This window comes from Mastacembelus armatus, chromosome 24, assembly GCF_900324485.2.
Source record: "Mastacembelus armatus chromosome 24, fMasArm1.2, whole genome shotgun sequence".
NCBI classification, from domain to species: Eukaryota; Metazoa; Chordata; class Actinopteri; order Synbranchiformes; family Mastacembelidae; genus Mastacembelus; species Mastacembelus armatus.
In genome coordinates, this window is record NC_046656.1 from 12,586,680 (window position 1) to 12,614,594 (window position 27,915).

General features: G+C 40.1%; 2 protein-coding genes across 3 annotated transcripts; one reads left to right on the plus strand and one right to left on the minus strand.

The window, feature by feature from the left end:
• Positions 1 to 135: 135 nt before the first annotated feature.
• Positions 136 to 18,964, minus strand: LOC113137298 (E3 ubiquitin-protein ligase RNF19B). Of its 2 annotated transcripts, XM_026318846.1 has the most exons (11): positions 18,841 to 18,964; positions 11,538 to 11,648; positions 11,077 to 11,418; positions 9,916 to 10,406; positions 6,946 to 7,151; positions 6,572 to 6,719; positions 4,286 to 4,448; positions 3,780 to 3,894; positions 1,866 to 1,997; positions 1,450 to 1,720; positions 136 to 1,244 (listed from the first exon to the last, which is right to left on the minus strand). In XM_026318846.1, the coding sequence occupies exons 3-11, from the start codon at positions 11,227 to 11,229 to the stop codon at positions 956 to 958; spliced, it is 1,968 nt and encodes a 655-aa protein (XP_026174631.1). In that variant the 5' UTR covers positions 11,230 to 11,418; positions 11,538 to 11,648; positions 18,841 to 18,964; the 3' UTR covers positions 136 to 955. The 2 variants fall into 2 exon arrangements, with proteins under 2 accessions (XP_026174631.1, XP_026174630.1); XM_026318845.1 differs by having other exon boundaries at positions 11,077 to 11,648.
• A 1,507-nt stretch (positions 18,965 to 20,471) lies between these two features.
• znf513a (zinc finger protein 513a) lies at positions 20,472 to 27,447 on the plus strand. The gene is made up of 5 exons (XM_026319226.2): positions 20,472 to 20,688; positions 21,739 to 21,875; positions 22,464 to 22,598; positions 24,340 to 25,110; positions 25,234 to 27,447. Exons 2-5 carry the CDS (start codon positions 21,836 to 21,838, stop codon positions 26,154 to 26,156), a joined length of 1,869 nt encoding a protein of 622 aa, XP_026175011.1. The 5' UTR covers positions 20,472 to 20,688; positions 21,739 to 21,835; the 3' UTR covers positions 26,157 to 27,447.
• Positions 27,448 to 27,915: the final 468 nt, after the last annotated feature.

Genomic DNA, 27,915 nt, shown 5'->3' on the forward strand with positions numbered 1-27,915 from the left:
TCTTGAGTTTAAAAGGAAATAGTTGTCTGAAGGCTAAAAGCTGTTTGGCTAAAAAAAAAAAAAAAAAAAAAAAAATCCAAAAGACTTTGGATCTGTGATTAATAGTTAGAAGTCATGGCATTAGTAAGTCCTCAGTCAATCTAAACAGTCGCTGCCATAATATCACAGAGCATCTTTGAGTCCAATAGAGAACAACAGTTAGCGGCTTGAACGTTTTCCACATGTCAGTTCCACATTTTAACTAGACTCCTCTCAAGGAAGAGTAATCAAACAGTGCAGCATGCGTTGTCTGTTTAAGGTTGCCCAATTCAGGAGTGAACACTGCAACCTAAAAATACCCTTACTGTCTTGCAGCATGGCTTGGGAAGTGTTTGATATTCACTCACTGACAAGACAGTTGTTAGATTCTTAATCCCCCAGAAAACAAATCATGCTTGTGGGGCTTTCTTTATGTGTAAAGGAAGATTGAAGAGGTGAGATCACTGACAGAAGTAGAAGAGTACAGTCAGAAGAAGAGAGGGCTTTATGAAGTAGATTCGTAATAGAGGGGGAGTAAGGTAGTGTTTTTTGAAAGGACAACATAGAAAAAAAAAACAGACTGACCTTGTCAGCTAACATGCTCTCATCACTCATTGTCTTTTAGATTTGTTGATGAATGCTATCCTGTCTGCTTTAGAGTTTATCCCCCTTCCATGTTTATGTCATATTCTCATGCTATTTGCCTCTTACACACACTCCCACAAACTCATCTTTTTCATTTGCTCTCTCTAAACCTGCATCTTCCTTAGAGGCTGGAGCTAGAAGGCATCTGGTGGGAGGGCCTGTCTTGGAAGCAGGAGTTAGCCTTGGCCAGCAATTTTCAGGTCAGTCCACTGACATGTCAGCTCATGGATTTGTTTATTTCCATAAATCTGACTAAATCTTTAACCAAGTTCAAAGCCTGCATTGGAGGACCTCATACACTGTCTATTTCAAAGACTGGGAAAGCTGTCCCTTCATCTCCTCCTGCTGCTTCCCCTCCTGGTTTCTCTCTTCCCTCCTGCTGATCTCCATCTCCTCCTCTTCCTCCTTCTTGTCTTTCTTCCAGTTCTGAGGCACACAGGTAGTCTTGAGACTGGGACTGTGAGTGTCCCAAGGACTCCACTGATAAGCTTCGGCTAGACAGGATGCTACTTAGGCTGGACTGGCGGGCACCTCTGGGTTGGGTTTCAATTTCCACACGAACCTCAATATTAGTTCCTTCCCTGTAGTGACAACAGACACAAATAGAGGTCTCAATATAAAGCTGCAAGCCATTCTATACTAGACAAAGCAAAGAGTGCCTCAGAGAACTATATGTTTAAATACCTACACTATTGGATGTGTAAACTTTTGTTTAGACAAAAACAAAACACAATTATTCTGAAAAGAGATGTTACTAACATAATAACATACAGAGGCAACAGGTACCTCAAAGGAGGTGCTTGTGTGTCATCGTGCTTGCTGTCAGGCACAATAACCACCTCGCAGTCTGACTGGCTGTCCTGATGCGTGTATGCATGGCGTTTTGTGGCTTCGTCCAATCCAACATAGCTATCTAGCTCCGGGGGCGTGGTGCTCGTACTCGGTAGGACACCCACTTCCTGCACACTGACTCTGACTTCCTGGACGCTGGTATCGCTGAGAGTTGGGTTGTTCTGGCCCGTCCAGTGGTCACTGACTACATGAGAGAATAGAAGATCTATAAGAGAAGTTGAAACTTCATCAGATCAGGCTGTCCTTTGGAGCAACAATCACAACTTAGTGTCATCTGTCTCCTTATCTGAATAATTTTAGTAGATGCTATCCCTCACTTAAACTTTACACTTATTAGACTGTGTACTCACAGCTGGCTAAGTCCTCCAGTTGGATTTTCTGTGTTTCAGGAGGTTCACTCTGTGGTCGACACCATCCGTTCCTACACAGTGACATGGGGACGACCCCATAGACATATGTCAGCATTAGTGGTACACCCACACCTGCAAGAAAACAGAAAAATATGAGAAAACAATTCATAAAATATCCACAACAGTTGCATTTGGTTTGCACTAAACAATCTAATCATCTAATACATTTTTTTGGGCTTGTTAAAGTCCAAATCAAAGCAGCAGAGGCCAAAAATATCCTGACCTTTAGACCCTAGTGTGACTCAAGCTCCAATAACATTGATCCTAGATTTACTGTAATTCAATTTGACACCATGTTCCAGAAACTAATTTTCCGTGGTGCTTTCTTTTACACAGTCACACCCGTAATTAGCATTAAAATTGCTCTATTAAAAAAAAATCTTCAAGTCCAAACTATTCAGTGTAATGTCCTTTTCTGACTTGAAAAAGTTCCTCCACAAAAAACATTACTGATTTCACAGACTGAGTAGTGTCCCTGTGACTAGTAAATACACCTTTATCTGAAAAGATTTTATGTTTAATAGCATATTAAATTGGTGTAGTGCCCCTTTAAAGTTTTACATGATTAATATCATATCTTTGCAATGACCCAAAACAAACACAAGGGGGAACCCATCCTGCTTAACTGTGGATTGTACTGGAGTTTGTGGTACACAATAAAATGCTTTTCTTGGCAACTTAACTACATATTCATGGACTTCTGTTGAAAATGGGAACTACTTCTTATGCTCTTAGGTCCCTAGTGTTTGTATTGCACAAAATGTTTTTTCATATCTATTTTAATTCCACTGGAATCAAGTCGATCTTGCTTTAGTCGTCGATTTTTTATGAATTTGAATCTATTCAAATTAAACTTATATACAACAATAAATTCATTATGATGATGCAATAACATAAATTTGCTACAAGAGTAAACTAATAGATAAAGATTTCACTGTGATGGATCATCGGTCTTTATAATAAGTCAAAATATGAAAGAACAGTGCATAACTACACGGGCAAACTCCAGTTTCTCCCCACTCTCCTTCATAACCTTCACAAAAGTACTTTCAACAAGCCCTGCGCTGTATGATTATATAATCTGTGAGTGCGATAGGAATTTGGGAACACAAAGCAGCGTCCCAAACAAACAAAGGGGCATCATTAACACAGTGGGGACACTGGGATGCTATTGACTCAGCAACAGGGTGAAACCAGGGAAAGAGGATGTGCCTACTGGCCAGAGAGAGACAGGAATGAATGGAAGAGTCTGTGTGAGTCAAAAAGAGAGAGACAACAAGTCTGTGACTAATGAGATGCGCTAAAACATATGGCAGAGAGAAAGTGAAGCCAGAGTGAAAAATGAAACTGAAGGGACTTAGAGGCAGCAGAAGGAGACACACAGGGGTAGGAGGTGAGGGTGAAAAGGACAGAACAGCTAAATGTGTGTTTGAGGGTGTGTGTGCCAGGGGAGGGCCCATCAGAGTGCAGTACAGTGATGGCTTTGACACTGCAGAAAGCCAAGAAGCTGCGAAAGCCCTAAGGGTTTCTGTCACAGTCACGAATGTTACCTTTCAGTAGGAAGTGGCATGAGTCATCAAAATGCTCCTTTGCTCTCTGTGTGTCTGTGGTTATGGAATCAGGTGGGATGTTTTCATACAGAAACCTGCTTTAGGAGTATTTATATGGATTTACACTAAAGTTTTGTGCCAAATCAAGATCTACTAAAGGAATAGTTTGACATTGTGAAAAAGTCAAAGTTGTGGATATTGTGGTGATTTTATTTCTTGGTTATAGATTTTTACACATTTTTATAAATACAAGCAATGTTCACACTTTAATTACGTGGCAAAGTCGCTGTTTTCTGCTCCTTACCCACAGTGACAGCTGCTATGACTGGTGAAACAAACACTGACATCATCACCCCACTTGCCACAGTCAAATAGTGCTTACTTCCTGAGATACTGTTTTTCTTACAGCGTCCATGGACCTGGAAGGTAATAAAATGAAACATAAATTAGATAATGGAAATTTAACTGGGGACTTGTTGTTCTCATTCTCCACAGCCTCTAATTCCTGTCCCTTATTCATGTCCACTAATACCTACATCCCAGCATGCATGAGGGGAAAGGAAAACAGCCTGCACAGGTCAGCAAGTTATCATACTGTTCTAACATAAAAACAGACGCCATGTATGTCTCATTTAAAGACTGAAAACCTTTTAAGTTATTCTGATTGATTTGTTGACTGTGAATATTCTAGATATTATGTGAGCATTCTGCATTTTTTGGCCCTGTACTCTCTCTATGAGGTACTGCACAAACTTTACCAGTCCAACAAAACAGTCTAACTACTATCTATCACTACTTAATGGTTTCTACCTTTCGACCCATGTAGATTGGTATGCCTACGATGATGACTGGGATGGCGATGCCCGCTATAAGGGAGATGACCACCGGCGCTCCGAGCAACATGCCCACCTGCCACAGAACTTTGCGGGTTTGCGACCATGGCTTCTTCCCCCAGAATGTGCATCCTGAGGGACTGAGCCAAACAGGAGACACATCAGGGAAAAACAAGAATTTCAAGAGTTCAAAATATTTCATGCACAGAGCTCATAAAAGAATCATAAAACAAACAGCATTTTTAGCCAAACTAGAGGTTTGGATCCTTGGATGACTCCTGGTCAGTGTGTTCATCACTTTCTTCCAGCCTGAAATATCTCTCTGATGGATTGCCATGGTTCAAAGGTTCATATATTGTAATAACTTTGGTAATTCCCCTTTTTGTAACAATCATCGGGTCAGGTTGTAATTTGTCCATACCTTGATTTTTTTGCAAATATCCATAAAACTAATTCTCCTCAACATGAACTTTGTTCCACTGTAATTATCAAACATTAGCATGATTACATGCTAAATTAAAAAGGTGAACCAGGAAAACACTACACCTGCTACACATCAGCATGGCAGTGTGAAAACATGCTTGATGTAAGCACTTAGCTCAAAGCTCAAATGTGCCTAACTACCACAAACTACAGACTCACAGAACTGCTTGACTGACTGCAGGCGTTTTTATTTTACACACACAAACAGTATGTGTGCATCCACATAGGTGGCTCACAGAAACATCACTTCCGTTGTTATGATCACAAAAACGTCATCATGATGTGGGTCATGACGCGTCACACTGCCTAAAATAACTCTGACACAAACATGAAACACTTATGAGTTATTACTATTTCAAGAAGTGCAGTAAATGATGTACAGCAACATGACAACATTGGTGGACTATCACATTATTGTTATTATATTATTAACCAAAATGAACAACCTCATCTGCATTTACCATTTTAGTTGAGCTTTATCTCCCTGAATTACAGTCATTTGCAATACAGATACTCCTTTATCTTACACACTGCTGTTAGAGAAATAGAAAATCAGATGCATGATTATTTAACTCTATTTACAGGGGGTTGCCACTCTGTCATCTGATGTGATGTTAGGTACAATAAATGTCGCCTTAAGTGTTACTACAATCTAGTATTAGCTCTCGGTGTTGTAGATTGCCTTGGAGAGCAGTGACACTGACAAATGCTGTTTGGTCTTAATCAAACAGCAATTAACTTGTAGAAAAAGCAGTGACAATTTAAGAACCACAAATAGCACCTTGGGGCTATGCTGTTTCTAAAAGTATGTGTTTATGTTACAGCTGCAAATGTCACTTCAGGGTTCTAATAGCCTGATTAGGGGTATTATGGTGAGGTATTATACTTGTCCTCTGTTGTTCTGAACTGAGAGATTTGCAGGCAAATGCTCAAAGCTTTGCCCTTCTATCATACGCTCACTGTAATTTGAAGTGTGAAAGACACACGAGAGGAGGGGTAGAGGGAAGAAGAAGTAGAGAAAGTGTAAAAAGATAACGCAATTCATGCAGATAGGCGAAAACGCTTTCTTAACTGATGAAATGAAAAATTCAAGCATATCCACACCTTTCATACACTGTGAAATAGACCCTGGCCAGCAGAGAGATTCATCTGTTTTTCAGATTTACCTAATCAGCTTTTAGCTACTCTTGTAACTTGAGTTTCTGCTGCATGGAAATATGGAGGCAGAAAGATGTGATTAATTGATGACAAGACAGCAGTGACTCTCTTCCAGGACTGGAAAAATCAATGGAAGCCCAGACGAACAGATTAAAGCAGCACAGCATCTAAACAATGACATATTGCATGAGCCTTGCTGACTGGACTAGTTTTCATCACCCTGGGTATTGCTTAGTAATGTATGGATGGAGTAATGGTGTGAACACAGTCATGCTAATTTATGCTAATGGTAAATTATACGTTCCAAAAACCAAGTTTATTATAGGGCCACAACTAATTAGCCTATTTCTAGCATTATTAATTACATGGCAAATATTGTTTAATTACTCATTTTGTCTAAAATAGAAAACAATTGAGGTGGCACAGTGGTAAAGTGGTTTGCATGGTAACCTCCCAGCAAGAAGATTGTGGGTTTGCCAAACTGGGGTATCTCTAGTTTGCATGTTCTCCCCCTTGTGTGTGGTGGTTTTCTCCAAGTCCTCCTGCCTCAGTAGAAATTTGTCATAATTTAATTGAAATTGCATTTTATTGTTTTAATGAGCTGAGCATCAAAAAGATCTACCTGAGGTAGTGCACGTCTGTGATCTCCTGCATACACAGCCAGCAGAACTGACAGGCACACACAGTGCAGTTCATTCGGTTACAGCTGCCATCGTTCGTCTTCATGATGTAGGCACCACAGCGAGGGCACGCTTTGATTTCCTCTGCATCTACAGCAACAGAGTAAAATTGGGCAACAAATTCTTCTCATCTAACTAACAGGGAATACATCTATTTCCTAAACTGTGGAACTATTCCTTTAATGGCCTGTGTTACTGTCCCTGGCCAATTTTGGTGTATTTAGGAAATTATCTCTGCACGAACATACTCCATCACTTTCTTGATTCAAAAGCCACAGGAGGCTACAACAAGGGTAACAGGAGCTGCCGGCCTCACCTCCTCCAGGTTCTTCATTGAAGACGTACAGCGTGGAGGCATCGTTGCCGCTTGAGGTGTGGCGGGCCCGCTGACGCCGTGCCTGGTCACATGTCTGGTTGGGGTGCCACAGCTGCCGACAGTGATAGCAGAACTCTGTGTCACATCCCTCGCGACCACAGCTCAGCTTGGGACACTCTGCACAGCCGTACGCTATCACTGCATAGCTGAGGAGAGAGATAAACTTCAGATACAAAATAACAGAGTAGACAGGATTAGTATATTTGATCCACAGAGTGGGATTTATTGTTGCTCTTTGCTACAGGAGACCTCAACGGGCATGATGGAGGCTTCAATCCAGATTGTCTCCCTACTCACTATTCCACTCTATAGCGACGGTTTCAGTTAAATGTCACATCTTTGGTCGACTTAGCAGAACATCTAAGAAAAGATAAAAGTAGAATTCTCAAATGTCTTGCTCTCCTTGTACTGTTTCACTGTTCATCCTTGTGAAACACGCTGAATTGTTCATTGTTGTCTTTGCTCACAAACAGCACAGTTGACAGTGAGTCACAATTCAGAGATACAACTATCTGTGGGACTGATTCCCAGAGTTCAACACCTGAATCAGAAATAATCCCATCCTCAGATCTTGAGGAGTCATTATGATGAAAATGAGGCGCTTGACACCTGTGAATCTCATCTCGCCCCCCAGAGGCGATATTTGCATATTTTTTTCTTATATTCAGAAGCTCGTGCGACTAAGGATCAAACAGAAGTCAAAGTAACAGTAAGTGATTAGGATCCAAGCAGTTCTGCTCTGCTGAGAAATATTAAAAAAGGTTTTTTCCTTTGACAACTCCCACCTTATGTGGTTTTCACGTTTATATGAAAGGTATATCAGATATATCAGACAGGGTGAAGGTCACACACACATAAGAGGATAATTAGACTGCTGCATGGTTTCCACGTTGCCGTCAAATTAAATTAGAAGCGAATGTATCTAATTTTCAAGTCAAACACATTTTGGCCACACAACAAAATCAGTGTGGACCTAAAGTTGTTTCTTTAAGAAGGAACTAACAATAACTGGATTGGTTAAAGCTTAATCTTAAGAGATGTTTAAAGAAGTGCTGACAACGTAACAGGCTGCTGGCATCTCTTAAATTAATCAAATTTTACTTAACATACAGTAATGTACTTATTTCTTGCCCCTATAGCACATATATTATAGGTAGTTTTAGTAAAGCATTTTAGAAAACATATGCTTATAGACGTTTGTATTCTTAAAGATCCGGACATATTTTAAGGCAACTAAAACATTTGTTTTGAATAATAACTTGGGTCTGATATACTTTTTTCTACAAAAAGTTTAATTACTAGGTTAAAACTTCTCCTTTTTTCCTACATTGAAAAATCCAGGACTACTGCCGCAAACTCAAGCTTGTATGAGCACATCTTAAACTCAAGCAATGCAGCAAAATTACAAAATGTGCAGAGGTACCATATTGCGCATAAAAGTGTGTGGACACACACACACGCACACACAGGCAACAGAAACACACGTTTTGCCGCAGTTTCTTAGAGCCAACATAATCTCCAGCTAAGCTTCTGTCTTTAAGACCCTGAGGAATGTGTATATGTTGAGAACCGGTTGAATACATAAACCATAACTAGGAACAACCAGTTTACATAAAGGGTCAACACTTCACTGGTTCTTTTGCATGGGAACTATCAGTCGTTTAAAATGTTGAATACCACTAACCTCCAGAGCACTTTTAATCTCAAAATATGCCAAACGTTCAGTTGATTTGTTGTAGCTACTTTAGAAATCAGATCTCTTGTTTTTTTGTGTTATATTTAATTTCCCACAAATTGGTTTATTGATTTTTTTGTTCCACTCATTCATCACGAGGGCTGTGAGTACTGACAGTCGGGGAGACAGACAGTCTACCACTGAGCCCTGACCCTGGTGCATACATGCTTGTGACCACAAATATCAGAGAACACACACTCGTAACATGCACTCACACATGCACACACACTATGATTTCCCATCAGCATCCCTATCCTGTTACCTTAACATTAAGGTGATATGGCAATAGATCCATGTTTCTGCATATTGTAAACAAGAGCAGAAAAGATGATCCTTTACTCAGAACATGTTCTGTGGCTATGTTACATTGTTGTATATTGAGACTGCTGCCTCTGGAAAAAAACAAAGGATTTTCCATGTATGATTTATGACTATGTCCTAGATCGATTCTGCAATGAAATTACATTTGAGTTGTGCTTTAAACATCTCTACACGACATGATGTAATCCACATTTCAGCCAGTTGTCCTCAGGGAGCAAGAAAAACTGTAAAATGGCCCCAGAAATGCCAGGCACATCACCAATAACAATTTGAAAGTATTACTGTAGTAAACTGATATAATGCTGAATCCTTCCTGTAATGGAATATGTATTTGGTGGTAAATTTAGATGGGCTTTTGAAGAATTGTACTTAGAAAGGGAAAGAGGCCTCCGTGCTGTTTGCAAAGTATATTGGTCGCATCAAAAATGCAACAGCCTTGGGAAGTATGAAAAACTCAAACAGAGCTTTCACTAGATGTCAGTTCTTTTTTTCAAAGCCCAATCAGTCATTCTGACACTGAAAACTGCTTCGGTGGTTGGATGACAGAGTTTGATGAGGGCTGTCATACTGTAGCACTGGACTGGGGCTCTAACTTTTTACTAGGTAATTTATTGCAGTATACTGAATTGCTTACTGTGTCACTCAAGATGTCAATAAAATTATATTTTTCTGCAAGTTTAGATCTAGAGAAGCTATTATTTTAATTATCTAAGTCTTACTTTCTATCCTATTAAATTATCTTCTCTCTGTGTTATCAATTAACTCTACATGTACTAAAATGACTGCATGAAATTAAAAGAAAACCTTTTCTAGTATAAATACTGTTCATGTGGTGGTATAGGTTAAATTCTCACCTGCAGTCAGGTGCAGGGCACCAGCGCGTATCTGGATCAGCAGCCAGAAAGCGCCGCAACTGGTACTCCTCAAACCGCTCCAGCAGTGCCCGGTCATCCAGGATGGCACGAACATCTAGTGGCGCCAGTGTCTCAGGGCACTGTGGGCATGCGATGCCCACCCGGCTCTCTGATATCTCAATGCGCAGGTACTGGCGGAGGCAGTCGGAGCATGCCCGATGGGAACAAGAGGTGAGTCGCGGGAAGTGGCAACGCGGTTGACTGAGCAGGCACAGTGGGCACTCCTCCAGGTGTTCGTCCAATAGCTGCTCGTGGCTGGACGAGGAGAGGGACAAGACTCCAGTGGAGCCGCTGCTGACCCCGCCCACGCATTCAGCTGTGGCGGCACCATCCTCACCAGCCTCTGCTGCTGCTTGCGGACCTCCTCCTTCTCCTCTTTCTGCTCCTGAAATTCTTGATTCTCCAGCCTCTTCTGCTGTGAGGTTCAGGTCCTGTAAACAATTAGACAGCTGATGATTAACCAAATATTTAAAAGGGTGAAACTGAGAAACAGCAGACTTGTGAGAATACTGTACTACTGTCACAAAAAATATTTTATTCTAAAAGGCAAGAAATAAATAACATATGTAACAACCTCACATTTCTACTGAAAATCAACATGTGTGTGTCTCTGTGTGCATGTAGGAGGATACTTACTGTATTATCTTTGGTCTATTTGGTTTCTTGGCAACATAATTTCTAGAAATTACCAGTAAATTAAATAAACACTCTAATGGGTATGAGCTATAACAGGGGAGAAGGAGAAAGCAAGCAGAAGGTAATAAGCCAGGTTAATGATTTACAGCCTTTCTTCAGGTATATTTCAAATCACCAAAATGTTTAAAACCTACCTGTAAAATCTATTTAAATTAACAACAGCAAATAAATATTTGTGTTACTATTTTCTAACTTTAATTGCACAGTGTGAAAGAACCACAAAAAAACATAAGTAAGCAAGTAAAATTTCCATTAAAATAAAAAAAAATCTGCCTGTGTCTTTACAAAGCCAGCATGACCTATAAACTCAAAATAGGCTTCTTAATCGATTTTGTAAAATTAGAGCTGGACCATATACAAACCACTCCCAGACAGTAGTAACAGTATTGGGAGACACATCCTCACCTGCTCTGGATGCTCGCTTGGGGTCAGAGTGATGGCCACCTCCTCCCTGGGCCAGGTTTCCACAGACTTCTCGGGCCTTGGCTCCGATTTGGGCTTTCTGCTGAAGAAATTTAGGAAGCTCAGGGGCCCCGTCTGCTGCTTGGGCCTCTTCATGGTTTAGGACTAGAGCAGGAGCAGCAGCTGAGGAGGGCAGGCCAATGACCATGAGCAGGATGCAAAAGTGTGTGTGTGTTTGAGTGTGTGTGTGTGTGTGTGTGTGTGTTTGTGTGTGTGTTTGTGTGTGGGTGAGCAAGCGCAGTGAGCTCTCACGGCTCAGAGGCTTGGAGCTGGGCTGTTGCTTTCCTACACGAGGGAGGAAGAACATGAGAGATAGAGAGGGCGATGAGGAGGAGGAGGTAATCCCTGCCCAAGGGGAACATCACTAATTTGGAGCCTTTCCAAGGTCTGGTCATGTGGTTTACTTTGTTTTCTTCCTCCTTCACCTCCACTGCAGTTCCCTTGGTCCGAGCTAGACCTGAACTGGCCGACTGCCCTTCATCATTTCAGGCCTCCTCTTCACTGGCAGCAGCCCCCTAACATGGAACCAAAAATGAAAAACCAAAGTGAATCAGAAATGATGGCATGTGCTCTGTTCTCTGGAGGCATGTTGCTATTTTATATATTGTTGAATAAAACGCCCCCACATAAAAAGTGGAGCTGCTGAAAGCATCAGAGGTTTGGAGATAAGTCCACATTACTATTGATAACTTTTAGAAGAATTGTGAAGATTTTATTATATTGACACATGTCACTGTGATTATTTTTGAACTGCTGGACATTTTTTCCCCTCTTCAGGCCTCTAAATTACTATCTAAAGTTATAACTACTAAACAGAGATGGCTTGAGAGGTCACAAGTAAACATGGCTTTTCTTTAAGGGATCTGCACTAGATCACCAGGATGTCCATATTTAATTTATATATTTTTTCATAAAAAATAAAAAAAAAAACAATCCACCTGTCTGCAGTCACAAAAAGGTTAGAAGAAGAGGAAAGCAGGGAAAATCTTTTGCTATTGTATAAAATTATAGTTATTTTCCTCACGTTGCTCAAATCTTTGCTTATTCTTTGTAAATGTACAAGAGATTTCAGTCCCAAGCCACGGATTGCTTCATTACATTATTTGTAGTCACGGTCGCTTTTGAACTTTGGTTTTCCTTTGAACATTTTTATATGGAAAATCCTTTCTCTGCATGAACCTGTAGGCACATGGATATAAATATTATCTATCTCTTTTTCTGGCTTTAAATTTATAGCCTCGCAAAAACAGAGAGCCCCATCTGTGCTATGATGTTTTGTTTGTTTTAGCTTCATCCCTGCTAATAACCAATTCATACTTAATTACAAAACTGTTCCACATGATGACAAGCCATCTTTTTCTTTTCCTTTCAGCTGCTCCCTTCAGGGGTCGCCACAGCGAATCATCTGCCTCCATTTAACCCTATCCTCTGTATCCTCCTCACCCACACCAACTATCCTCATGTCCTCCTTCACTACATCCAAGAACCTCCTCTTTGGTCTTCCTCTAGGCCTCCTTCCTGGCAGCTCTAACCTCAGCATCCTTTTACCAATGTATTCACTGTCCCTCCTCTGAACATGTCCAAACCATCTCAATCTGGCTTCCCTGGCTTTTTCTCCAAAACATCTAACATGAGCTGTCCCTCTGACGTACTCATTCCTGATCCTATCCATCCTCGTCACTCCCAGAGAGAACCTCAACATCTTCAGCTCTGCTACCTCCAGCTCTGCCTCCTGTCTTTTTCTCAGTGCCACTGTCTCTAAACCAGACAACATTGCTGGTCTCACCACTGTCTTGTGCACCTTTCCTTTCATTCTTGCTGACACTCTTTTGTCACACATCACACCTGACACTTTCCTCCACCCGTTCCAACCTGCTTGCACACGTCTCTTCACTTCTTTTCCACACTCTCCGTTGCTCTGGACTGTTGACCCTAGGTACTTAAAATCCTCCACCTTCTTCACCTCTACTCCCTGTAACCTCACCGTTCTACTTGAGTCCCTCTCATTTACACACATGTACTCTGTTTTACTGCGGCTAAGTTTCATTCTTCTCCTTTCCAGAGCAAACCTCCACCTCTCTAGATTTTCCTCCACCTGCTCTCTGCTCTCACTACAGATTACAATGTCATCTGCAAACATCATGGTCCACAGAGATTCCTGTCTAACCTCATCTGTGAGCCTGTCCATCACCACAGCAAACAAGAAGGGTGCTCAAAGCCAATCCTTGGTGCAAGGCTCCATCCTTACACGATGACAAGCCATAATATGTATTAACTAGTGCCTTCATTCTCTTCTAAGGTTTTGTCATACATCTTCAGACATGAGCAATAAGGTCACAGCCATGAGCCACAAAGAGCAGATGGATGAGAGCATTGTGAGTGGTTTGACAGGGGGTGTGTGAGGCAGGGATGAGGGAGGGGGAAGGCAGGAGGGAGGTGGTTATAGACAGCACAGACTACTCATTCTGTCTCCATTAGGCAGCAGCAAGCTTTCATAATCAGGCCTAGAGAGCATGAGGCGATTCACGCAGACCAATTAAACCAACTGTATGCATATCTGTACTATCTCAAATCTAACCATAGAATATGGCATGAGATATGACCAGACATCATCATCTGTTTTCACCTCTAAAAGCATTTCACATTCTCTAACTCTGTAACTACAAATAAAGGAAAATCTACGATGCTGGAAAGTTATGTGTTTTTATATGAAATCAGCTGCAATGGCCAGAAGGAGGATGTAGATACAGAAGCTGCGATATGTTTCATCATTTTTTGAACAGGGACACACAAAGAATTAAGATTTTATGTAATGCTGTAGTTCCTAATTTTCCTTCCTGCATAGAGACACAGACCTGGAGTTGTGTTTGTATTACAGCCTTGTACATGGGTTAAAATCAACATTAAAAGCAAACTCTTTTTGCAGCAGCACATCATTATAGAGTATATAGTAATTTAAGAGTAAAGAAAGGCCATTTCTTGCCCTTTGAGACGTTGGCACCATAAAGTGATGATTAGCGTGGTCATTTTAGATGCATGGTTTTTCCCCACTGTAGCTCTGCTAAAAATAATGCATCTCTGGGAGATTTGACCGGGATGTTGCTGAGACAGTTTTGCCAACACATCACAAAATAACAATATGGGTACACATTGCAAACAGCTGTTTGTTTACCACTATGTTTGTTTGTCTAGTGGTAATGTATTTTTGTATTATACTGACTCTTAAAACAACATTAACGTTTGTGCAAAAGAAATAAAGGGTCTTCTCTGAAATCTCTTAAAAATGTACAATCCAAATATTTAAATACAGTAAAAGGCAATACACTACACACCATTAAGAAGGTCAAATGCCAAATTCAACAGGTTGCTAACAAACTGAATAAGAGATAAACCTATAAAGATATTAAAATGATAAACTGATATATGATGGATATTGTGATAAAACTGGCCCTGATCTAATTCCAAAAAACTAAAAGAACATAAATGGACTAGATGACTAATTTGTGAACACAGTTATATGTTTATATGTTATAACACACATGTGTACAACGCAGAGGATACAATGACAAAGTTGCAGCTTTGGTATTCATACAGTACAATTATAAATTCCCACATGTGAAGATGTGAAAAGCACATACCGTCTTCAGGGTGTATCTGTGCCTACACACTCAGACACACACTGGTACACTGAGTTCCCATAAACATAAAAAAGGCAGTAACTCTAAACAGACAGTTCATCTGAAATCAGTTCATACAAATTCATACACATGATATAAAAACCAGAACCTACACAGTAAAATTGACTTTAGACTAATTTATTTAAGTACAAAGTTTGATATTTTGCTAGAAACACAACTGAATTTTACTCAATGTTTTCACCATATGTGAACATATATGTATTTAATTAATTTAAGGACAAAGCTATACTCTACATTGTATTTCTCTGCTAAATGCTAGTAAACCATGGTGTGTTTTGGCATGAAAGAACCAAATGTGACTGGCTATGGTCCATACATAGTTGCCAGATTTGACCAGGATTTAGAGGCTCAGACTCGATTTGCACTGAGAATCAGCTCCAATTAACAATACAACTCAGACTAGTTTTCGACTTGATAATCAGCCCAAATAGTTAATTTGACCTGGGACAATTGCTTTTTTTTTTTCTTCAACAACTACTATAAATCATCCACATACTAGATCATGTTCTTTCACTTTAAACTGTCCTGCTCACAATCTGTACTTAGCACTGTTACATCATCAGCATGTTAAACCAGATCATCAATCCATCAAAAACAGCAGAAATAAACATTGCAGACATCTGTACGCACCAAATGCTATCATGGACATACACGATTGAACTGTGTGAATACAGCGAGAAGTGTCATAAAAAGCTTTTAGATAATGACATGCTGAACAGTCATCATAACATCATAACAACAAAATAATCACAAAACATCAAAAGCTGAAAGACTGAGCTTGGTGAACCTTATTGACACATCAAAATGTCAGCTATTGCAAAGACATGTTCGTAGACAAACAATTTTTTGTTTACTTGGTCATTGCAGCTGCCAAATATTGGCGAAATGTGTATAAATTATAGTAATAGTGCAGTAGCCATCATTTTTCTATCGTCTTTTTCTTAATACACTCAAGCTAAGATTCATATAGATTCAGTGAAGTGTTGTAACAAGTGTGTAACAACCTTATGTGATGTTGGCACACATATTATGGGATTGCCTGGATTCCATTTAATATTTCAAGGGGAAAGTGCAAGCGACAGCTACCAGTGTCATTCACACCCCTAAGTCAAAAAAACACTGTGTGTCAATCTCTGTCTACTGATTTCAAACACAAATAAAACAGCATGGCTACAAAATAATGAAACATGCCCTTGTGTCTAAGATATGTTAACAATTCTTAAAAAGTATTATGTTAAACAAACATTATGACCTCTCTCTAAATATATACAGTGGTTAAACAACGAGTAGGAGTCTGGTGTTCTTTCATGTCCCTCAGACAGCTCAAAAGAACACAATTAACAACCCGAGCGATGAAGGCAGATGCTGCTCAGGAAGATAAAGCACACCTACACTTAACTGTTTTCTTTTCTCTTACATGTATATGTGTGTGTGTGTGTGTGTGTGTGTGTGTGTATACAGTACACTAAAATGCTCCTGGGCCCACAGACACAGTCGAAGATTTGACCTCCTGTCTTTACGCTACAAGATGCCGACTCTCCTTTGATGTTTCATACTTCACCTTCCCCTCTGGAAAACTTTCGCCACAAGGAATGAGAAATCCAGCCTTTACAGGAATTCAAATTCTGAAGGCGTCTCGAGGGATTACAGCGAATTAAAGTACAACTACAAAATCTGTCCTAGAACTTTCTTTCTTTGCCAGAGAACAAATACATCATGCTGCATTTATGTGGAAATTCTAAATATCCAAATAACTTTGAACAAAAGTGTTCAGACTTCATTACGCTGTCGTACTAGTACAGATGTTTATGAGTAAAACTGCGAAGTGAATCAGAACCTTCTGCCACACCTAGTCCTTCTAAGAGGTAAATAACCACTGGGGAATAAAATCAGTTATGTTGAATTGGGTCCCACAGGAGACGTCAGGAGAAAAATAACCCACTTAAGTCCTAAAAGACAAATCCTACTGAGTAACCCTGCAGTTTTACTGTAGCGGGGGGTTTTAATTTATAACACACTAATGTGTTATAAAACACATTTTCTGAGCTCATTTCATTTTGACCAGCCGACTGAATTTATAATAAGATGATTCATTTATAGCTGTTTTATGGATTAGTTGTCATTATCAATCATTCATGAAGGAATAAGGGAAAGGTACTATAAATCATGCAGCTCTCAACATTATGAGAGTCTTTAGGATGAATAGGTGGACATTCCCTCTCATGCTGAAGCTAAGTTTAACAAGCTGGCTTGGGAACTTGTGACCTGCTCGAGCAGCTCACGACTTGACGTTACAGCAAGCAAAGAACGCAATACCAAGAGACGACACAACTTCCATCAGCTATTTACAAACACAGATCTTCAGCAGCACACCTCAGCCTTAATTCACAGCAGCAAAGCCTCATTTTGAATTTATTTCCAAAAGGCAAAAGAAATCCAATCTCTTGGCCCACAGCATCACCAGACACTTAACATAATGCATAGAGGCTTTGGCTGGAGTCTTTCTATTTTAAACTTTCTGACATGATGCAGCGTGCTGATCACACACTAACTTCTGTCTGACAACAAAAACAGCTCTCAATCAATGACGTTTCAACAGAAAACAAAACACAGTTTTGACATATAGTAACCAAAGTGGTTATTCTGCTTGTGCTGCTTATGCACATGTATACTATCATTAATTAATAACTCTTGTTATTCTACAGGCAGTAGACTAAAAACACATGAACTTCGAGGGACTGACGGTTTTGAGGGACCGTTACATTCGAACGGTGCAGATGGTTGGGTCAGTGTGAGGAAAACATGAGATTATATCAGACCTAATCTGTCCTGTTTATTACGTGGACACGTCAATGAGGCATCAAATCAAACTGTTTGCGTTCCTTTAATCCGGACAATAAGTAACGCAACGCTGTAGGTCGTGAATGAACTTCTGACTGAACACAGCATTTCTGACTACACGTAGGTTAGAGCTGGTGGTATGGCACTCCTCTTGATGACAGATGAAATGTCAATGACAAATAGGATTATTACACAACCAGCATCTGCTCTGAAGTGCTTTCCCCGCCTTTAAAATGCCAAACAGAAAACACACTAATCACATTTTATTTTTTGGGGGTGGGGGGTGTTTGTCCTTTGAGTGAACTGACTTATCACTGTATTATCTCCTCAGTTTGGAGGCGTTTTCCAGGATGACAAGGTGTTGAAAAAAAAAAAAGGCTAGTTTTCAGCTTGATGTTCAGTTATGCCTCAGTGGAGGGAAACCTGATGATACGACCTTATTAAATATCTGTTCACTGGACACAAGCCCACATCAGCAATGCGGGTTTCAGAGAGTGACCTCAGTCTGCCCACACACAGTGCTGTCCTCCGCGGCATCCCTGACCAAAATATTCTGTTTCTGTACCATGTGGTGTTCAACATGGGGTCTTACTGGCCTCTAGCAGCAAGCAGATTACTTTATGATATTATGACAGCAAAACAAAGGATTAGTTTTGATATGATATCATATCACTATACCCTACATTTCATAACAGAGCTGCAGGTCTTTATAACACACTGTTATAGCCATATGTTCTAACCCTAAATAAAAAAGTGTTATTCAACCAATAATATGGATAGGCCTACAGGCTGTATGGTGTGGATGCAAGTGTAAATTAAAAGTGTGATAAATAATACCATACACACTCAGACACGCGCGCGCACACACACACACACACACACACACACACGCGCACACACAGGCACACAGACACACACAAAAATATTTACACACTTTCCACAAATCCAATGGAATCGTTTTAAAGAGAGAGGTCTGCTCAGTGCATCAGTGCTATCGCAGGGAGTGGCATGTTTAATAAGCTACGTGTTCGCGTTCACCTCCACCTCCCTGTTTCCCAAAGGGACACGGGGAAGAACAACAGCAGAGCCGTCTAAATGCGCATTTTAAAGTTTGCTCAGGCAGCAGATAAAACGCACAATAATTTCTATTACGTAAACGGTATCTTACCTCTCTGCACGGCGCCTTCTCGTTGCAGCGTAGAATTGACAAGTGACTCCTCCCCTCGAGGACCAAACAGTAGCACAGAAATCTCTCCCGAACCTCGTCTCCTCCTCTTTCACCGCTGCTGTAAGGAAAAATACATCTGAGCGACGAAAGGCTGCAGAGAGGGCGGGTACGATGGACAACACGGGTCCGGTGCAGGAGAAGGTCGAGGAGAGGAGACCCGCGGTGAGGAGAGCCTTTCCTCCGGGTCCAGCAGCAGACTGATGGGGGGGGGCACACTGCAGCCACACGAACCAATGAGGTGACGCAGAATCAAAGGAACTCCTATTCATAAATGCCCAGGCCTATAACAAAAAAAAAAAACAAAAACTGTGGTTCACACATTTTTATCAGTGTATTTGTATTAATTAATATTTAATTAATATTTGTCCTTGGAATAAACAGAAAACTCCAATCCAGTAAAATCACATCCAACTGCACACAAAACAATGTTTAGGATGATGGAACTAACATTGCAATTTTACTGTAATTTTTACTGTATTACATGTGTATTTATTTAAAACAAATTCAACCTTAGGAGCCAAATGTTCTGATGGGTGTTACCTACCATGCAGTCATGTATTCTGCATTTACCAAATGAAAACAGAAGCTCATTTCAAGCCTCTTTACAACAAAGAGATTCACTGTCATTAAAGTTTCCCATCCTTTGGTCAAATGCAGATGTGATAAAATGTCAAAAGAGGTGGGAATTTTTTTTTTTTTTTTCTATTTAGAGTAACAATTTCTGCTCTTTTAGCGACTGTTTTATAATTGTATTATCTTCTTAAAATTTCCACTGGGCTCTCAGTTTCTGTTTTCAAATTTAAAAACATGAATATAAGTAGTGGATTTTTATTCTTCATCATTAAAAAGTTATAGAAAATCTACACTTTTCTGGTTTCAGTCTCACAGTAGACTAGTGTCTGCTGTCTGTGGGAGCTAAAACTATGATTTGAAGCAGGTAGTTAAATTGTTTTAAGACCGACTAAATTGTCTGTTTAAATAACAGACGCACAGATCCTAGAACAGTAACGAAATTTAGTCACGACGATCTTAAAGGGGCCGTTTCTGTTATTACCTTTAAGAACTACAACTACATAGATTCAGTGAAGTTCACCAACAGGAAACTGTTTTCGGAAACGGAAACACCGAACTAAACGGAAATGTGTGCACGTTCCAGTCAAGATAAACTCCACCGGCAACATTAAAACGTCCGGTAAGCGCCCCTGGCCTTCAGAATAAAAGCAGCAGAGAGCCTCAAGCGATCCAAACATTGTTGTGAAGTAGGACTACTCGCTAACAATGACATTTAAATAAACGGTTTACTAAATACTATTATTAGTAGGTTATTTTGTTTTTTTAAATGCAGAGATCATGCAGTTACTACTGCAGTTGAATACTCCAGGATTTTCAAATTGAAATAATCATTTTACAGGCAGAATTTTTATGATTTTCCCCCTACACAGCACACTAAAGGATTCAGTAAAACTAAAATAAAGTCGACGATTATTAACAGCATAATACGTGCAGTTTGTGCTTACTTTAGGTCTTTATTAATGGCGATGACGCTTTTATTCGGAAAGGAGCAGCCCGGAAGTCTTATTGTTGTTGCTGCTGCTGGATCAGAGGCGAATCTGAAAATCAATTAAGTTATGAAAAATACCATTAATTGCCTTTCTTTGTCACCGCAGCTCATGAAGAAATGGCGGCTCTCCAGACGGTGTACATTTGAGGAAAAACACTTCGCATGTAATGGCGCGTATTCAAACAATAACAACCAACTCAGTCGACAGGAATATGTTCGTTTTTTAGGTAAGTTAGCAGATAGCTACCTAGTGGACTTGACATTAGCTACTCGGCTAATTTAGCTGCAGCTTAACCTATTTAGCCATGGCTACTTGTCACTTAGTCCTAAGTGCTTAGCACTGTTTATCCCGTATTTTGCTGACATGTCGTGTTAGCATCAGCTAGCTGCACGCAGTGTTATGTCAGGGCATGTTTTTAGCTGACTCGCTTGGTTGCTCTCTGGCGGAGAGACCAGAGCTAATGTGCTAGCCTTTTTGCTAAAATACCTTGATGTTTAGCTATGTAACAGCGGATTTTGTGTTTGTCTATCGTGTAAGTGGCCTACACCGGTTCCTAAACTATAGCTACATATTTAAAGACTATATATACATTTAAAGACTTCAGTGTTTTGAAATCTTCGCTAAGAGAGGGTTTTCATACATAAGAATAAACTTAGGTTATAGTATGTTAATTACGCCGTGTCGTATCCACCATCTGGCTTCATTGGGACGCAGAGATTTGCTGATAATGATCGATAACACTGCAGTAAGACACTCAGTCAGTGACATGCATCGGTGGTTCATTAGCAGAAATGTTTGAACACAGGGCGTGAAGCAGCTACTTATGTTACAGTCAAATGACTGAGGTAGTTTAGCTGTGCAAGAGTCTATGTATTGTTTCAGATTTAACACCATCACTGTTTGCTACACACATTGTTGTCTAGTTATAAATATATACGATATTATATGCGATATTCTTTTTTTATAGGTAGACTTCATTATGAAATGATTTGTTTAATTGGTTAGTTGATGAACAGAAAATTAAATGGTAACAAATCCATTTATCGTTTGAGTCTTTTTGTTTTTGAGGAACATGTTAAATATTTGCTGGTTCCATCTTCTCAATTTGCTGATTTCTCTGTCTTTTATGACAGTAGAAGATATTTGTGTGGTTTTGTGTTGTTCGTCAGACAAAACACATAATATAAGCTGTCAAATCCCATTAATGCTATCTGAGGGTTGTAAATGTGTTATGGCAGATCTCAAGATGTATGTGTCTCCGGTCTTGCATCTGTAGAAATTCTGAAGAACATTTTGGAAACGCATGAGGATGAGCTGATGGTTGTGGAGGTCTGCGAGAAGACGTTGCAAAAAAGAGAGAGGTTGACTGGAAGATGCCAAGAAAAAAACAACAGAATCCACAGCCAGTCAAGTGTAAGTATTCATAGGTTTTCTTAAAGCTGATTGACAAACAAGTTGCTCATGTCTGTACCTTAACAACTGACAGGCCTTCTGAATATTGGAGTGGTTGATTATTATATGTCCTCTTGCTCTGTTCACATCAGGGCACCAGAGATTGCAGTGGTTGAAGGGATTGAGTACTGTATCAAGTAATGGGTTAGGGGTTTACTTATTCATTTTTCATTACATTTATTCACCTATCAGAATATAATGAACAGACAAGCTAAGGAGATATGATTGTTACTTACTGCTATGAGTCATCGTCGTACCAAGGATATTTGTATGTGTATTCATTTTTTTGTCCCATTCTAATTGGACCTACCTATTAAAAAAACATCCTACACATGCATGATATATTATTGTTATTATGTCAGATGCTAAACCAGTAGATGTAGCATGAGGCTGGTTTTCCATGGTCCTTGATGTGGCCTTAAAATGTTTTTTTGCAGAGAAAGGAAGTCTGTGAAAATAAGTGCAAACAACAAAGAAATGACCTTTCTTGTAACTTGTAGTGAAGTGATACTAATTTAATGTTGTTGGCTGCCTCATTTCTATGACTAGTGGATTCTGAAGATGGTGTAGCCATAGAAGCTCCAGGAAACCTCACCTTAGACACAGACTTTCTTCTTGGACAAGACCTTGAGTTTTGTGATCCTGATCATGACAGCAAGATTCTAGGCCTGGAAAGGTTCTCAGGTTGGTAATCTATTTTTTAAAGTTATAATCCAGTACATTTTAGATCTAACCACACATTGTGGCTGCTCTGTCTTGATGGTGCAATATTTAAAACTGATCCGCTGACAAAAAATATACAATCACCAGTTGAACACTTAATGTGAAGCAGAAGCAGCAGGAAATGTTTGGTTGGCATCATGGTTACCTTACAGTAGTACAGCTCTGATATGGCTTTAGGTATGAATATTAAATAGCAGGAAGGTAAAATGATGAGTATCAATGCTTGATGGGGAAAAATAACTGAACATAAGTATTGACAGTTATTTATCAAACATAGAAAAATCTGTCCATTTGCCTTGAAGTAGGCCATGTCCGTCAAAGGTTTCAATCAAGGTTTTTTCTTTTAGTGTCTCACTTTTCAAATCTTCCATACTAACTATATGGTAAATCTGTTGATTATACAATACTGCCTAGTCATTAGAGTACATTTCAGTTTAGTCCACAGTTTGAACTACATCTGCTCGGAAAGAATAGTCTCATGTTTTGTGTAAGCCCTCATATCCACTTCACAACATTACCATGAAAACATGGAATGAATCAAAGATGTAAATTTGTTAAATTGTTTTAATGACTTAACCACTAAAGGAAATGTAGCAGTGGCCTAATTTATGAAGTGGTTTCACTACAGAGAGTACTTTTAGGGTTTTACCATTTGTTTCTTAGTGATGAAGTGTAGCCCCTCTGTGCCACAGTAAGAGAAATGGAACTACCAGCTCATATTTCCCAGTATGGCTCTTTGTCAGACAGAGTGGTCTGAAAAATGGAAAAGTAGAGAAATGAGCTGAGACACCATTATTATATAAGGGTCATAAAAATAGGACCATTACCATCAAGGACACCATTATAACAGGGCATTTATTCATGATGATGATGATGATGATGATGATCATCATCATCATCATCTGCTGCTGCCTCTGCTCCCACTACCCCACTGCCATTATTGTTTCCCCCTCATCATCATCATCATCATTATCATCATCATCAGCAGCAGCAGCCTTACCATTATAGTCATCATCATTATCATTAGGCTTGGTAATCATCCATGAGGGTTTCCATGGGGCAGGGTATAAAAGGGCAGCTTCAGCTCTTGCCTTCCTCACATCCTGCCTGGGCATCTGTGAAGGAGGAAGGTTTCTCCTGGCTTGTTTGCCGAATAAAGCCTGAGAGCACTGTGTCTTCAAGTTGTGATGCGTTTCTGCCTTCTAGGAAATGGGATTTTCTTCTATGTCTTTTTGTTGTTTGAAAACCTTACGTTAAAACACAGGTGGCTTTGCTGGTAGGACTGTGAGTATCATATGTTACTGTTTCTCTGAAATCAATCTTTATTACTTTTGAAGAGGTTCTGGATGTTGTAAAGTTACTTTACTGGGGGTGAATAATATTAAGGGGCATTTTCAGGAACTGGTGGTTAATTTCTCTATTTGTTGATATAAGTCATTGACATCTAACAAGATTTTTCAACAAGGTACTGTTTGAATGGCATGAGTGCTATTAGGTGTCTGATTTTTGATTATTTATGTGGAAGTGCCTCAGTAGAGCTCAGCAGTATAAATATAAACCTTCTTGTGATATGGTGTAGATTCAATGAGCAGTAGTACAGTTACGTACCACTCTTATTTTGTTATCCGCTGAGAATACATTGAGTGAGTGTTCAAAACGTGTGCAGTGTTTGGAAACACATTTTTGTTTGTTTCCTACACAGAAGTAGCTGCTGAGATCGGTTTCTCTGTGTATCCTCTGGGTGATGAGGAGAGTCCAACCTACAGCCAGCTCAGCATGGAAAGTGAAACAGACAACTCTCGCAGCACAACTGACAATGGGAGGGAAGACGACGGCCGAATAGTCCAGTCCGAGCCCAGTTTTCCTCCCTACCTGTCGTGCAGGGGCTGTGGCCAGCTCCGTGATGAACCTCTGGGACCTGGCATAGACCTCGTTGGTCCATACTGCCTTAGGTGCTGTAAAGCCTCCAGAGATGCCAAAAGTACAGATTTCTGTTCAGCTTTCGTAGGCATCAGCGGGATTCGCTCAGGGTCCCAATCACAGCTTGATGGTGAAGGCATGGGAAATGGGGTGGATGACAAAGCCCTGGCAGCTGAGGACAAGTCACCAAAACTGCACTCGTGTCATCTCTGCGGCTTCTCCTCACGCTACGCCAACCACGTGAAGCGACACATGAAGACACACAACGGGGAGAAGCCCTTCAACTGCCCCCTCTGCACTTATGCCTCAGCTCAGCTGGTGAACCTGCAAAGACACCTGCGCATACACACTGGGGAAAAGCCCTATAAATGTGACAGCTGCACATTTGCCTGCAGTTCTCTTGGCAATCTCAAGAGGCACCAGCGCATGCATGTGCCCTCTGCAGGGGTGAGACATGATACCCCACCACAGCCTGCCAGTGGCCAAAACAGTCTGAAGAGGCATGTGACTGGGCAAAGACCCAACAGTGAAGAGCCTGCTGCTTCAGCCAAGGGTATTTATGTTTTTATAAAATCTTTACCTTACCTTAACTACTGTTTTATTTCATTCTGTACCAATTATCATGACCCAGGTTGTAGATAATAACTCAATATTTCATGGTTTTGTGGCATTTCAGAAGTCGCAAGGCCAACGTCCTTTGATGCCTTTGATGCCTTTGATGGTTTAAAGGCAGCATCACCACCACCAATACCAACCTCTAACCCAGCTCCTGGGCAGCAGCCTACACCACTGCTGGAGAGCACAGACAGTGGTTGCAGCAGGGCAGCCAGAGGCACCATAGGAGACAGCGCCCCCCTTCCCTCTTCGCTTTTCCCTTTTACCTGCCGATTGTGTGGCATTGTCCTGGAGGACGAGGATGGCTCCTCAGCCCAGATTTGTGCCAAGTGTACCCTCGAAATGCTTACTAAAGACTCCTCATCATCTCCCAACAGCCCCGGCGAGCGCAGTGACAAGGTGTACACCTGTGCCGCATGCCCCTTCCTCACACACTACCCGAACCACTTGGCACGCCACATGAAAACTCACAGCGGTGAAAAACCATACAAGTGCCCACAGTGCGACTATGCCTCAGCACACTTTGACAACCTCAAGCGCCATCACAGAGTGCACACAGGCGAGAAACCTTACAAGTGCCATTTGTGCGACTATGCCTGCGGTAACCTGGCCAACCTGAAGCGCCACCAGCGAGTGCACTCGGGCGCCAAACCCTTCCAGTGTGCCGTGTGTAGTTACAGCTGCAACCAGAGCATGAACCTGAAGCGGCACATGCTTCGTCACACTGGAGAGAAGCCGTACAAATGTCAGGAGTGCGGCTACACCACTGGCCATTGGGACAATTACAAGAGGCACCAGAAGAAACATGGCCTGGCCACAGACGGCTGGGTCAAAGTTCCCATGACTGGCAACAATGACGAGGAGGAAGTAAGGAAAGGGATGGGAGTTCAAACACACAGGAAAGAAACAGGCGTTGATATGCAGTATTTGCCTCGGGACGGAGGTCAGACAATACACTCATGCTACAAACTGGAGATTGTATAAAACATAACTCAGCAGATCTAAGCTACCAGCAACTCTTTTTTTTTTTTTTTATATTCACAGAGCCTTTATATTGTTTTAGTGTGTTTAGTGTTATGTCAGATGTCTTCAGAGGCTGCTAATTGTCTGTTTGTAGAATCTCGCACAATTATGAAAACAATTGAGAATATTTTGATGCCTTTTGGATTGAGAAAGGTGAACGAGTCTGTTCATAGTTTGTCTATATACTATGTTTTTGTCACTACAGTTTAAGTCCTTTCATGATCTCATTCTGTACGTAATGTCACACTAGTCACATTATAACGTTTCCCTCACATTACAACACATATCTGGTTCTTTATTCTGGGAGAAAGGACACCTCCAAATACAGATTCAGATGAATTTACTAATGTATGTACTACTAGCAACATGCTATTTAATAGAACTGAAATAGTTTTACACTTGATAAACTATACTGACCATATCCAATGTCTAACTATTGTCATTTTGCCAAATCCTTTGCAATCATAAAATGTGATCTGGAAAGCTAAAATGTTAAGAAAAATATCTTCTAGTTATTTTCATACTAAAATTGCATGTGAAACATTTTGAAAAGCTCTCTTTAATTTTGACCTGGTGTTACAGTAAAGAAAAAGCACAGTCATATACACACAGCTGCATTTTGATGTTTTAAAATTAAGTTGTAAAATTAAAAAAAAAAAAAGTAAACATATGAGATTAAAAATCATAATTTAGCATGTGGATCAAAAGAATTATTTCCCACTTACTACATATTAATAATATATACATTTCTATAACGTTAAATGGTTAATTTTGGGAAGATTATCAGGCAGACTGTTGAATCACCTCCATTTTGATTACTGTTGACTGTGAAAGTACTTTTTTTTTGTTTACTTGAAAAACTATTGGCATGTCAGTATGTAATAGTTGTTTTATTTTTCTAACGTGAGTGTAATACATTGCTAGAAATGCATACTTTAATATATAGAGAAATGTTCCTTTAATTTTATTTTGAACGTGTCAGTTACCATGCGAAAAATAATAGGGACTGTGATTTAAATTTCCTCTTTGTGAATGATTATTATATGCAAGTGAGATATTTTTCAGGTTGCCTATTTGCCATTACGCAATGGAGTGTTGAACCCATTGATTAGTACTGACATCCCTTAAGTGTCCATTTTTGTCTTTATGCAGTGTCTCATAAATGCCTTAAATGAGGATTTTGAAATAAACATGGAATTCATATCATTGAATGTCAGACGTGAGACTACTTCTCATTTTTCTTTGCTAAATTATTTTCACATACAAAAACACAATTATAGATTTGGCCCAACGACTTGAATCATGCAGCTCTAAAGTTAATCCTACCCTTAAAGTTAGCAGTTTAGGTGTTAGCAACTAGCTTCATAGTAAGGCCACTAACTTGTGAACAGAACTGGAGAGGATCTGCAAGGAAGAATGGCAGAGGATCCCCAAATCCAGGTGTGAAAAACTTGTTGCATCATTCCCAAGAAGACTCATGGCTGTACTAGCTCAAAAGGGTGCTTCTACTCAATACTGAGCACAGGGTCTGAATACTTATGACCATGTGATATTTCAGTTTTTCTTTTTTAATAAATTTGCAAAAATTTCTACATTTCTGGTTTTTTCTGTCAAGATGGGGTGCTGAGTGTACATTAATGAGAAATAAAATGAACTTTTTTGATTTTGGCAAATGGCTGCAATGACACAAAGAGTGAAAAATTTAAAGGGGTCTGAATAC

Coding starts and splice junctions, on each gene's coding strand:
- LOC113137298 (XM_026318846.1), bottom strand. CDS start 11,229: ATGAAGAGGCCCAAGCAGCAGACGGGGCCCCTGAGCTTCCTAAATTTC. Junction 4,449..6,571: donor ACAGACGTGCACTACCTCAG/GTAGATCTTTTT, acceptor TGTTTGGCTCAG/TCCCTCAGGATGCACATTCT. Junction 3,895..4,285: donor CAATCTACATGGGTCGAAAG/GTAGAAACCATT, acceptor ATTACCTTCCAG/GTCCATGGACGCTGTAAGAA.
- znf513a (XM_026319226.2), top strand. CDS start 21,836: ATGCCAAGAAAAAAACAACAGAATCCACAGCCAGTCAAGT. Junction 21,876..22,463: donor GAATCCACAGCCAGTCAAGT/GTAAGTATTCAT, acceptor TTCTATGACTAG/TGGATTCTGAAGATGGTGTA. Junction 22,599..24,339: donor AGGCCTGGAAAGGTTCTCAG/GTTGGTAATCTA, acceptor TTTCCTACACAG/AAGTAGCTGCTGAGATCGGT.